General features: G+C 38.8%; 1 protein-coding gene across 1 annotated transcript in view; it reads left to right on the forward strand.

The window, feature by feature from the left end:
- The window catches only part of SPAG6 (sperm associated antigen 6), a 46,522-nt gene that overhangs the window by 16,356 nt on the left and 17,760 nt on the right, over positions 1 to 12,406 (forward strand). The window contains exons 4-6 of the mRNA XM_048837918.2: positions 99 to 282; positions 9,399 to 9,604; positions 10,561 to 10,734. Coding sequence (XP_048693875.1) covers positions 99 to 282; positions 9,399 to 9,604; positions 10,561 to 10,734 — 564 coding nt within the window. The remainder of the gene's footprint in view (positions 1 to 98; positions 283 to 9,398; positions 9,605 to 10,560; positions 10,735 to 12,406) is intronic.

The following is a 12,406-nucleotide window of genomic DNA, read 5'->3' on the forward strand; positions in this document are numbered from 1 at the left end:
ATTTTAATATTTGTTCTGATCTTTTTGATTTTTGAAGTAAATGATGTCAGTAAAAATGTATGTTTTGTTTTGTTTTGTTTTGTTTCCAATTTGTGTAGCGTTTCTACAAGAAAGCAGCTGCATTTGTGTTAAGAGCGGTTGGTAAACATTCTCCTCAGCTAGCCCAAGCAATAGTTGATTGTGGAGCACTGGATACACTTGTGATTTGCTTGGAAGATTTTGACCCTGGAGTAAAGGAAGCTGCAGCCTGGGCACTTGGGTATATTGCCAGACATAATGCAGGTAATAGGTTTTGTGTGTGCTATCTTTCACCGTACTATTGTTTGTTTAAAAGAGATTACACATTGTGATAAGTTGATTTATTCTAATTTATAACTCAGAAAATGATTTCTCCCCAACATTAAATCTTACATTTGGAACTGAATTCTACTCTATTTTACCAATCCACCAAGTTTCAGATCTTGTGTAACACCTGTATATTTGGCAGATCCTAATGCCTGGCAACATGAGAGAGGCATTCCCCCATGAAATGCCCTTTGGCTTAGGAGGAGATGCATTGGGATGAGGACCAGCAAACCACAGATTCTGACTTCACCCCTTTTACTGCGTGGTTTTAATATTTCTGTGCACTTCATAGCCCTTATTACTGAACAAGGACTCCTAATCCCTCCAGCATTTATTCCCTTACTTAACAAATAGCATAACTGAGAGGTTGTACAACATCACTACTGGGAAAACTCGGAATAGAACTGATGTCACCTAACATCACAGAACCAAATCTCATCTGCTTGGCTGCACTGCCTTTCAGAACAAATGTGCCAAATCTATTGGCTTGACTATACTATCTGTAATCATTGCTCTTAACCTCTAGACCACACTCTTCTCCCAGAGCCAGGAACAGATCCCAGGAATCTGGTACCCAACAGTCTACTACTCTCTCACATATAGTTGTGTAACATTACTTTTAATGTGTATATCATGTTCCTATTTAAGGGCTGATCCAGGGTAATAGCTTACTTCTACCAGCTGTTCCTTTAGTTCAAGTGGTAGAGGGTTGTGCTGTGGAGTTAAGGGTTGTGAGGTCAAACTCCCCTGACCACTTGTATTTGGGGGGGAAATAGCTGGTGTTTATTTGGATGAAAGAGCTTAGTGTGTTGACCCTGGAATAATTGTAGCTGTTGAAATGATTTTATATTCTGAAATATTGTATTTAGTATGAATTTTGTTGTTTTTATGTGAGTGTGCACTTGATTATAGATTGTGGGAGATCTTGCTTATATGTCCAGAGAGTAGGAGACCTTGCTTGTGTAAGCTCCCAAAAGGTCAGCACTTGACTTAATAAAGTCATCTTTCCAGAACTTCTGTCCATGTAGACCAAGCTCCTACCTCTTCCTGATGGAACAGCTCAACTTCTGACTTTTGACAACAACTTCTGACAACAAATCCGGCTTTTTCGTTTCTGTCCAGCCCTCTTCCCATCCCAGTTTCCTTTAGTGAATCACAGTGCTAGCTCTTCCAGTCCGACACTGCTACCTTGAACATTTTGATACTACCTTGTGAGATGATTTGGGCCATAGGTGTAACTGTCTCATTACAAAGGGTCAAGCATGGTCCACAAGCTAGAGAAAGAAATCTAGGAAGAAAGGTGGGAAAGAAAACACTTTAATTTCTGATGCACACATATAAAAAGATCCAAGTGTAATTGATAGGAAATAGCTTCTGCTGATTCTGATTCCCAACATCACCCCCAAACTTGTAAGTCCTAGAATTGCAGTTCTTTTTCAGATATTTTCAAGTATTGTCTGAGTAATTGGCCCTAATTTCAGACTGCTTCAGTGAATGTGTGATCTTGTCTCATCAGGTCCACTTAGATAACTGGCTAGGTGATAGTACTGATGAAAAGGATCTGAGGGGTTATAGTGGATCTCAAATTGAATATAAGTCAACAATGTGATGCAGGTGCAAAAAAGTCTAATGTAATTCTGGGGTATTTTATCAAGAGTATCGTATGTAAGACACGGGAGGTAATTATCCCATTCCACTCTGCATTGGTGAGACCTCAGCTGAAGCACAGTCTGCAATTCTGGGCTCCACACGTTAGGAAAGATATGGATAAATTGGAAACAGTCCAGAGGAATGCAACAAAAATTATGCCAGGTTTAGTAAACCTGCCCTATGAGGAAAAATTAAAGTAACTGAGTATGTTTAGTCTTGAGAAAAGAAAACAGGAGGAGGACCTGATAACAGATACATTAAGGGCTGTTACAAAGAGGAGGTTATCAGTTGTTCTCCATGTTCACTGAAGGCAGGACAAGAAGTAATGAGCTTAATCTCAGGAAGATTTAGGTTTGATATTAGGAAAAACTTTCTAATTATAAAGGATAGTTACGTTCTGGAATAGGCTTCCAAGGGGCGTTGTGGAATCCCCATCACTGGAGGCTTTTAAGAACAGGTTGGATAGTCTAGATTTACTTGGTTCTGCCTCAGCACAGGGGACTAGATTTGATGACCTCTCAAGGACCTTTCCAGCCCTACATTTCTGTGATTATATGAAAACAAGCCACATTCTCAAAGCCATTGTCTCAGGGCATTGGTATGAGATAGAGCTTTGCACCTATTTGTCACCAGTTTGAATCCAGTCCAGTTCAGTAGGGATTAAAAATTACCATCTAATGGATGTTTGGTGGCCCCTGTATAAGAGAAGTTTGACAGATCTCAGTTCCAGCTCCTGCATCATAAGCTATGCTTTGCATGAATTGGCAGACCTGAGAGAAAGACGAACAACTGGATGAATCGTGGAGACTGAAATACCTGTTTTCCCTAATGGAAGTTCTCCTCCTGCACCCTGTTTAGGATTGATGCATGCTGGCAGTGTGTGGGACTTCATCAGAGCCATCAAGCAAATCCTCTAATCAGCAATAAATTCATACAATTTGTTTAATACTAACATTATTGTTATATGCAAATTAGTTAATTAAAATATACATAAAATGTTACACATGAAGGGGAATCTTTCATACCATGAGGCTGTGAGGTTAAAGCCCTGGAATCCCCCTCTCTCTGATTCTAGGACTTGGATCCTAGTTGTTGCACAAAACTTGGTGGCTATGATTTTAGTTTATAAATGAATAGAAATAAGGCCTGGTTGGTCGCTTAGCAGTATAATCTCATGGCTTCATAGAGAGAACAATAGTTGGAATACTCATCTCAGTTCTTCATGAAGATGTGTGAGTATTGTATCAATCCTGTGTCAGCTTCAACTGACTGATCTGGATGGGATACAATGTTCTAAAGGTAACAAAGGACTCAGGGCCCAGTCCAACTCCCCTTGAGGTAAATGGGAGTTTTGCATTTGTGATAGCTGCCATCTTGGTCAACATACGAGAAAGATTGATCCCAGAACTGCTACAGGTCATACAGGGGCCACCAAACATCAAGAGCCAAGGCTCTGTAGCTGTGGAACATAACTTCTATCCTTTGCAGAGTGGCACAGAGGAGGGACCTGTGATATACTCACTAGTGGCAGGTTTCAGAGGAGTAGCTGTGTTAGTCTGTATTAGCAAAAACAATGAGGAGTCCTTTTGGCACCTTAGAGACTAACAAATTTACTTGGGCATAAGCTTTCATGGGCTGTAACCTACTTCATCAGATGCATGGAGTGAAAAATACACTGATGAAGTGGGTTATAGCCCACGAAAGCTTATGCCCAAGTAAATTTGTTAGTCTCTAAAGTGCCACAAGGACTCCTCGTTGTTTTTGTTGATACAGACTAACACGGCTACCCCTCTGAAGCCTGTCATTATAGTTGAATTTGTCTGCCTACACCAGCAGCTTAGCTGTGCATTTGGTTCCCTGTAGCCATGCTTCCACTCTTACTTATCGGATTGCTTGCCCTCTTTCTGACTCTGGTGGTGATTTCCATTTTGCACTGTCAAGGTTCCTCCCCCACTCTGAACTCTAGGGTACAGATGTGGGGACCTGCATGAAAAAACCTCCTAAGCTTATCTTTACCAGCTTAGGTCAAAACTTCCCCAAGGTACAAAATATTCCCCCCGTTGTCCTTGGACTGGCCGCTACCACCACCAAACTAATACTGGTTACTGGGGAAGAGCTGTTTGGACGCGTCTTTCCCCCCAAAATACTTCCCAAAACCCTGCACCCCACTTCCTGGACAAGGTTTGGTAAAAAGCCTCACCAATTTGCCTAGGTGACTACAGACCCAGACCCTTGGATCTTAAGAACAATGAACAATCCTCCCAACACTTGCACCCCCCCTTTCCTGGGAAATGTTGGATAAAAAGCCTCACCAATTTGCATAGGTGACCACAGACCCAAACCCTTGGATCTGAGAACAATGAAAAAGCATTCAGTTTTTTACAAGAAGACTTTTAATAAAAAATAGAAGTAAATAGAAATAAAGCAATCCCCCCTGTAAAATCAGGATGGTAGATATCTTACAGGGTAATTTAGATTCAAAAACATAGAGAACCCCTCTAGGCAAAACCTTAAGTTACAAAAAAGATACATAGACAGAAATAGTTATTCTATTCAGCACAATTCTTTTCTCAGCCATTTAAAGAAATCATAATCTAACACATGCCTAGCTAGATTACTTACTAAAAGTTCTAAGACTCCATTCCTGTTCTGTCCCTGGCAAAAGCAGCATACAGACAGACACAGACCCTTTGTTTCTCTCCCTCCTCCCAGCTTTTGAAAGTATCTTGTCTCCTCATTGGTCATTTTGGTCAGGTGCCAGCGAGGTTACCTTTAGCTTCTTAACCCTTTACAGGTGAGAGGAGCTTTTCCCTGGCCAGGAGGGATTTCAAAGGGGTTTACCCTTCCCTTTATATTTATGACATGCACCAAGACCTCTCCTCTATGGAGGGCCAGAAGATTCATTTTGTAGCCCCTAGCTTTTCACTTCCTGCCCTCTTATCTTTACAATTCATCATCATCATCACTCCCATAACCACATTGGTCGTTGGGGCACCATCACTGATGAGCAATCAACCAATTACTATTAACTAACACTTTTTTACACTAGTAATAGTCAAATGTTCATTTCTTTTGACACTTCTGGGGCCTGATCCCAAGCTTTTGGAAGTCAGCGTAAAAACTCAAATTGACTTCATTGGACTTTGAATCAGTCTCTTAATGACTGCTGCTCCCTGTTCACTTTCCATTTCTGGTGAACAACAAAACTCATGACTTGATCTCAGCTTCATTTAGGTACAACTCCATCCTCTCCATTGACTTTCCATTGTCTGTAATCTTGGTGTCATTGACTCTGAGGTTTCCTTATCCCTTCACATTTCCCATGTCTGCAAATCTTCCTGTTGGCCTCTCTACAGTGTTGCCATGTATGTCAGTGCCTTGACTCTACCTTGCTGGAATCCTCCTTTCATTTTTGGTTATCTTGACAATAGCAATTCCTTTTCACAGACCTCTCCTGTTGCCCAGCATAATGCTTCCTGCTTTCTCTTGTGGACAGAGAAGAACTGCCACATCATCCATGTGACCAGACAATTCCCCTTGTTCCCCATTTCAGGTTCCAGTTCAAAACTACCTTTCTTGTTTCCTAAAATCTTTCAAGGACCAGCACCAGACTGCCTCAGGAACCTCTCATCTCTCTGCTTCTCCTCCCTCTGTTCATTAGACACTGGCCTCCTCTCTGTCTCTCCACATAATCTTTATACTTTTTGAGATGAAGATGCTTTTATTGTATCTCCTTCCATCCAGATCAGCTTCCCTATCTTTTTTTGTCTCTCCATTTGCTTTCAAACTTCATCAGAAAAAATATTTTTTCTCCCTTTCCTTATCAGTTTTTCCATCCTCTCTCTCCCTCTGCGTGTGTGTGAGAGAGAGTGAGAGAAAAAAACTCTCTAAAGTGTCTTGGGGGGGGGTATAGTTTGAATGAAAGACACTATAGAAAGTGAAGCTATATTGAATCTCTCTTTTTGAGAAAAATAAATTTTGTTTCACATGTGCACTTTGCAAATAAACACAAGCAAATGAGAAGGTTTCTGAAAACAGATGATGAGTGTTTCTTTGACCACTGCTCTTTCTTAATGCATGTTGGCAGGGCTTAAACGGGGCTGTGTCAACTCAAAAAATGTATGGATGGAAAAAATCATTTGGCCACTAGTGGAGAGAGAACACAGACCTAATGACAGCATTTGGGAAGTGCATTTGGGATTTTGGGCACGGAGAGCAAGGGAAATGATGGGGTAGGGTATGACAGTGAGGATAGGTAGCAAGATTGGGGGCAGGGGGAAATGAATGGTTGGAATCTTGCGTCTCTCCTTAAACACTGACATGAGCAAATATGGGGCCTGATCCCCTCCCCCATGCTACAGGAAAGCTTATAGGAGAGGGCTAAAGGAATTAAAATCTCCACAAGGTAAACATCACAGAGATTTCTCTGCAATTTTTCTGTTGGGGGAAGAATTTGTCCCAGTCCCCCCTAAAGAACAGGCCACAGGGACCACACACAAAGCTCTTGAATCTTGGGGAATCAGAGATAAGCCAGGGCCACTGAATTTGTCATTGGCTGACCCTACTCTTTGGCAGCGTAGCTCCAACAAAGCCATGCTGAGAAGGAACCCTTTAAATGGAGATTTTCCCATCAGTGTTATGCCCCAGGCCATGTTACATTTCTGTCTTGGGCTATGCTAGGCATTAGTGGTGTGGGGGGATGGGAATGATATGTGTTTCCCTGCAGCCCTGTCTCAACCTGCTCACTCCTCTGTCAGCCCACCTTCCCCCTACCTTTGTGGATCTTAGGGGTGCAGTTGGGAGCCTACATTAATTATGTCTTCAGCCATGCAAACAGATACATCTTACAAACAATATCAGAAAAGCAGATACTCATGGTTCATATTGGTCATGTTTAAATAAGTATTTAAATGTCATCAGTCTTCTAGACCTTCAGAAAAGATTTAAACTAAATCACACTTAGTTTGTGTTCCTTTTTAAATTTTGTGGGTCATTAATTTAAAAAAAAGTGTTAGGGCTTAGTGGTGACCTTAAGACATTATACCACTTCTCCTCTTCGTCCTCTTTCTTTATAAAAGGTGATGACAATATCCTGACAGTAAGCCACGAAATATATTTTTCCAGCAGCTTTCAGAGTAACAGCCGTGTTAGTCTGTATTCGCAAAAAGAAAAGGAGTACTTGTGGCACCTTAGAGACTAACCAATTTATTTGAGCATGAGCTTTCGTGAGCTACAGCTCACTTCATCAGATGCATCATCATCTGATGAAGTGAGCTGTAGCTCACGAAAGCTCATGCTCAAATAAATTGGTTAGTCTCTAAGGTGCCACAAGTACTCCTTTTCTTTTTCCAGCAGCGTCACCTATCTCCTTGATGTGATTTCCTTGGCATCATCTCCTTGGCAGTCTTCAGGCAATTGCGATGGTGCCTTTGAAGTTGCCTCTAAAGAGGCTGTTACATTAGTAGGCTGCTCAGCTGGACTGTCTGTTTTTATTTTTCTGGATATTCTCTTTCTTTAAGGTTTCAGAGGAACAGCCGTGTTAGTCTGTATTCGCAAAAAGAAAAGGAGGACTTGTGGCACCTTAGAGACTAACCAATTTATTTGAGCATGAGCTTTCGTGAGCTACAGCTCACTTCATCAGATGATGATGCATCTCTTTCTTTAACTGACCTTTTGATTAGGAGTAAATCATGTGTCTATATCAATTAGTATACAATACCAAAACATATTTTTGGTGGGAGTCAAGTATTACTTTACACATTTTTCATTAAAAATACATAAAATGCAACAGTTTGTCACTTGCATTCAATATCTTTGTGCTCAAATAACCTTCTTTACTAAATTTTGTTTTGAAGTCGTGAATTGTAAATGCACACTCCAACACAGAGTTTTGTTGAAATCCTGGGCTTTGTATATATATGTATCGCTTTACCTTTTAGAGAGAGATATCTGCTGTGTGAGTGTGTATTAGATGCATATGACTTAGGTACATACGCAAATCCCTAATTTTCAATAAAATAGTTCTTTGAAAGTGAACCCTGGAAGATTAATTGTAATAATCTTTTAAAAATTCCTGTATTTATAATATAAATATTGCTTCATAAAAACAATTACTTTAACCATGTAAAGTCCTAAGTACAGTGTAAAAACATGTGTGTTCAATGCATGTCAGGGTGAGCATCTGTGGTCTACTAATTCAAAAAACACATAGAGTCATAAAGATGATTTGGGTACTAACAAAATACAAGCAGCATAATGACTGCATAACTATACATACTTAATGAAAGATTGTGTGTGTGTAAAAAATGTGTGTGTGTGTATATATATATGTATATGTTTCTTAATATGGATTAAGTCCTTGATTGATGGACTGTAAATGAAAAGCTAAGCTAGGTCCTTGAAATACAATAGCCATATGTTGCCATGGTACTGTAAACCAAGTTAAATGTTAAAGATAAGAATGGATGTGCATAACAAGGATAGAATGTAGCAAAACCTTATTTAAGACACTAAAAGGTTATTTGAAACTAATGTGTTTTGTATTCATTCCTCAACATCTTAAAATGGCTATCATGTAGTTTTTGCACCTCATTATCTAATAATTTCTTATTTCATTACTGTGATTAATGCCAGATACAGGGAAAGAGCTAATGAATTTCTAATACTACAGTTCTTGAATAAGTCAGCTAATTACATGTTTCTTTTAAATTAAGATGAAGTTAGCTAAGGATGTTGTGCTAAACTCAAATGCATAATCTCACAATGACAATACACCTCATTTAGCTAAATATATGTGGTAGAATTTGTATTTTAGTGCCATCAAAATGTTCTTCTTTTAAATGGACGGTGGCAATTCCTAGTGGGGTTCTGTTACAAAACAAGGTGAATTTTTTTTTTCAATGAACAGTGTAAAACATGTTTTTTAAAAAATAGTAATACTGTATTTGGCACATGATCCATATTAATATCTGCTTATCATTTAAATGGACAAAATGTTGTCTAATTAGGGTGGTTGGTAAAATTTTGGTACTTTAGCTTTCTCTGTTGTTAGCCATGCATAAAATGCTTGCCTATTGATCAGTGCAGAATAGCCAGGGCTTAAACAGCTGACATCTGCTTACTCTTTTTTTTTTTTTTTTAAACACAGAATAACAAACCATTTCAGCTTAATCTACCTCAAATGTGTGCATGTAAATGGGGGTCCATCTATTGACCTGTATTCTTTTCAGTTGTGGATTGGTCCACATGGTTTATGAAACCAGGAGGGCTGATTTGAAATGCAGATGTCGAGACAGTGAAGTACACCCTCCCCTTTTTCCTTTGCTCTATCTGTCAGGGTGAAAAATGGCTTGCACAAGGGTCAGTCACCCATACTCACTTAATTACTTTTCTTGGACCTACAGAACTGTCACAAGCTGTGGTGGATGCAGGAGCTGTTCCTCTTTTAGTACTCTGTATCCAGGAGCCAGAAATTGCTTTGAAAAGGATTGCTGCCTCAGCCCTCAGTGATATTTCAAAGCATTCTCCAGAGTTAGCCCAGACAGTAGTGGATGCGGGGGCTATTGCTCACTTAGCTCAGATGATCCTGAACCCTGATGCTAAACTGAAGGTACTTAAAATTTTTTTTTCTAAATTACACCAGGCATTATTTGTTACTAAACTGAGGACATTGGTATCCATATTTATTTAGAAAGTTCTTATTGAAATGTCTAACAAAAAAAGCATAACTACACAGTTGATAAAGAGTTCTGATTATTTTTGTGTGTTCAATAGCTCCTCAATAAGGAACAGTGAAACTAGTCTTTCAAATGAATAGTGTTTGTGTTCTAGGGCAGCAGTGCACAGAGAGGTTTATGTAGTGACATCTAAGAAACAAATTTGGTGTTAAATGTAAAATCCAAGCCCCTAAACTTTAAGACCTGTTAAATGGATTTAATAGATATTACGTGTACAACCCAGTTACTGGAAAGCAGAGTTACACATTTCTGGTTGTGTTATAAAAACATTTTAGTTTAATATTTAAATACAATAATGTATTTGTTTTTGGAATACATTGAATATGTGTTTCAATAGCTCTTAAGTTGTCATATTTATAGTTTAGTTTATAGAAAATATAGTTCCATTCCTGTGTACAGTTTTACTGTCTTATTGTTACAGCTATAAATAAATAATAAAATATCATGATTAAAAAGAATACAGCTAAACACTTAAATGGAATATTTTAAATATAAGAGCTGTGGTCTCAATCTTATGCTTTGCAAGCAAAAGCAATTACTATAGGTTTCTATATTTTCTTTTATGATATAGTGTTAAATTATGACTTGTATTTGTGTTTCTGTTATATAGCATATTTTAAGAGGTAAACCTAAGGAGAAACTTTTATCAGATACTAGTGAATACTCTCAGCTATTAGACTGGTATGTGAATTGACTCAATATAGCTTTGGTTGTTTGCTCAGTGTTGCTTTGTTTTTTCATGGAGCAGATTGTGTGTATGATGATACTCTGTGTGTTGTGGGGTGTTTGTATAATAATAATAACTTATAAAACATTTTCTGTTTACTAGCGTCAGGTGCTTTCAGCTCTCAGCCAAATAGCAAAGCATTCTGTGGATCTTGCAGAAATGGCGGTTGAAGCAGAAATTTTCCCAGTTGTACTCACATGCCTGAAGGACTCAGATGAATATGTCAAGAAAAATGCTGCAACTTTAATTAGAGAGATAGCAAAGCACACGCCTGAGGTAACACCTTGAAAATGCAAATACAAGGTCGCATCATTAGATTTTACATTTTAAATACAATGCCGTATTATTCCGTCATTTGCTTTTAAAAAGGGAGGGCAAAAGGCTCTATGTCATTTCCACTAGAAAAATATGGAAATGTTTTTGTTGGTGTTCTGAGATGTGAATTGAATATGAATTGGATTAGGAAACTATGAACAATGTACATAATTAGCTTTTCCTTACCAGTATGTCTCAGTGCAGAGAATGGGGAGTGCACTAATAATACTTCAACCACAAACATTAAAAAATTATGAGTCAAGATACCCTCTTATCCTTCCAATCATGAGATTGGCTTAAACATCACGAGGTATTTTAAAATGCTGGGATTTTTTTCTTTTCCTTCTGGTTGTTGAACCTTTAGGTGATACTTGAGTCACATTTCAGGTTTTTTCCACAGCCATAAAAACTTGCTTTTAAAAAGCAAGAAAAACTTGCTTTTAAAAAGCCTAGAAAGCTGAGCTTCTGAACTACAGAAACTGGAGGCTTGAAACTGAACGCTAAATATCATAAGACTCAAGATAAAATCACAAAAGTCGGCAACAATGGTCTGTGAATAATTGTGCCCTAACCAGGCTCTAGATAGAATCCTAATGACTCTCATTGACACTGGAAAGTTCTAATCCACAAGCTTGACTTTAGACTGATAGCTATTGGACCAAAATCATCCCTGCTGTAAATCAACTGAAGGAATTTGTGCAACACTAGAGCTGACTCTGGCCCCAGGACTTTTCTAAACTAGTCAGATATATCAGTTATATGAACATTCTGGAAATTGTCCCCTTGGCCTCCTTCTGCAAACACAAGGGAACTAGTGCAGCAGTAGGATTTGGTGAGCTCATGCAGTGGTCCAAACCCCCTCAGTGCTGTGGAGCACATCTCTACTGGACTTCCCTATGCATATTTGAGGGGACAGTGGAGGGGGGTGTGGGGCTGGTAGGTCTGGAGGCTGCAGTAGTAGTCATGGAATAGCTTTGTGGCTGTTCTACAGCTTAAAGGGAGGATTCCTTCCCCTCTCTCTTGGATTTCCCTTCTGTTTTCTGTGGCTGTGCACAGATACAAGATTTGACCCTAAGTGACTGCAGTCAACAGCCATGTAGAGTATTTATATTTTTAAAGTACTTAACTTTTAAAGCGGTCATCTTCTAACCAAGCTGTTGCATTAACAAAATGGTCCTGTTCCTAAAATGCTTTGGGAATTTTAGATAAAACTGAAAATACTCGTCAATATAGGTGGAAAAATCCCCCATAATAATATGAAATTAATATAATCTCTAAATGTTTGTGATGTCCTAAACCACTCAAATGATGCTGTCTAAGTGATGTTAGAGGTGACATCATTTGGAAAAATATAAACCACAGTTTAATCTACCCTGTGGGCATTAAAGACCCCAGTCCTGATTATTCTTTGCACCAAGGCTTCTTAGAGCAAATTACACATGAACCTGCTTTAAGGACCCTTCACACACTGAGTGGTGTAATTGGGCCTTAGTGTAAATGAGCATCTGGCTCAATATGTAAATTTCTACAAGTCATTAGCATGTTAAACTTTCGTCTGCATAATTCATCAATAAATACTTACTAAATAGATTTTTGGATTAGGCAAGTCCATAACGTTCAATGTCCAGCTTAT

Source organism: Caretta caretta, chromosome 2 (assembly GCF_965140235.1).
Source record: "Caretta caretta isolate rCarCar2 chromosome 2, rCarCar1.hap1, whole genome shotgun sequence".
In the NCBI taxonomy this organism is placed as follows: Eukaryota; Metazoa; Chordata; order Testudines; family Cheloniidae; genus Caretta; species Caretta caretta.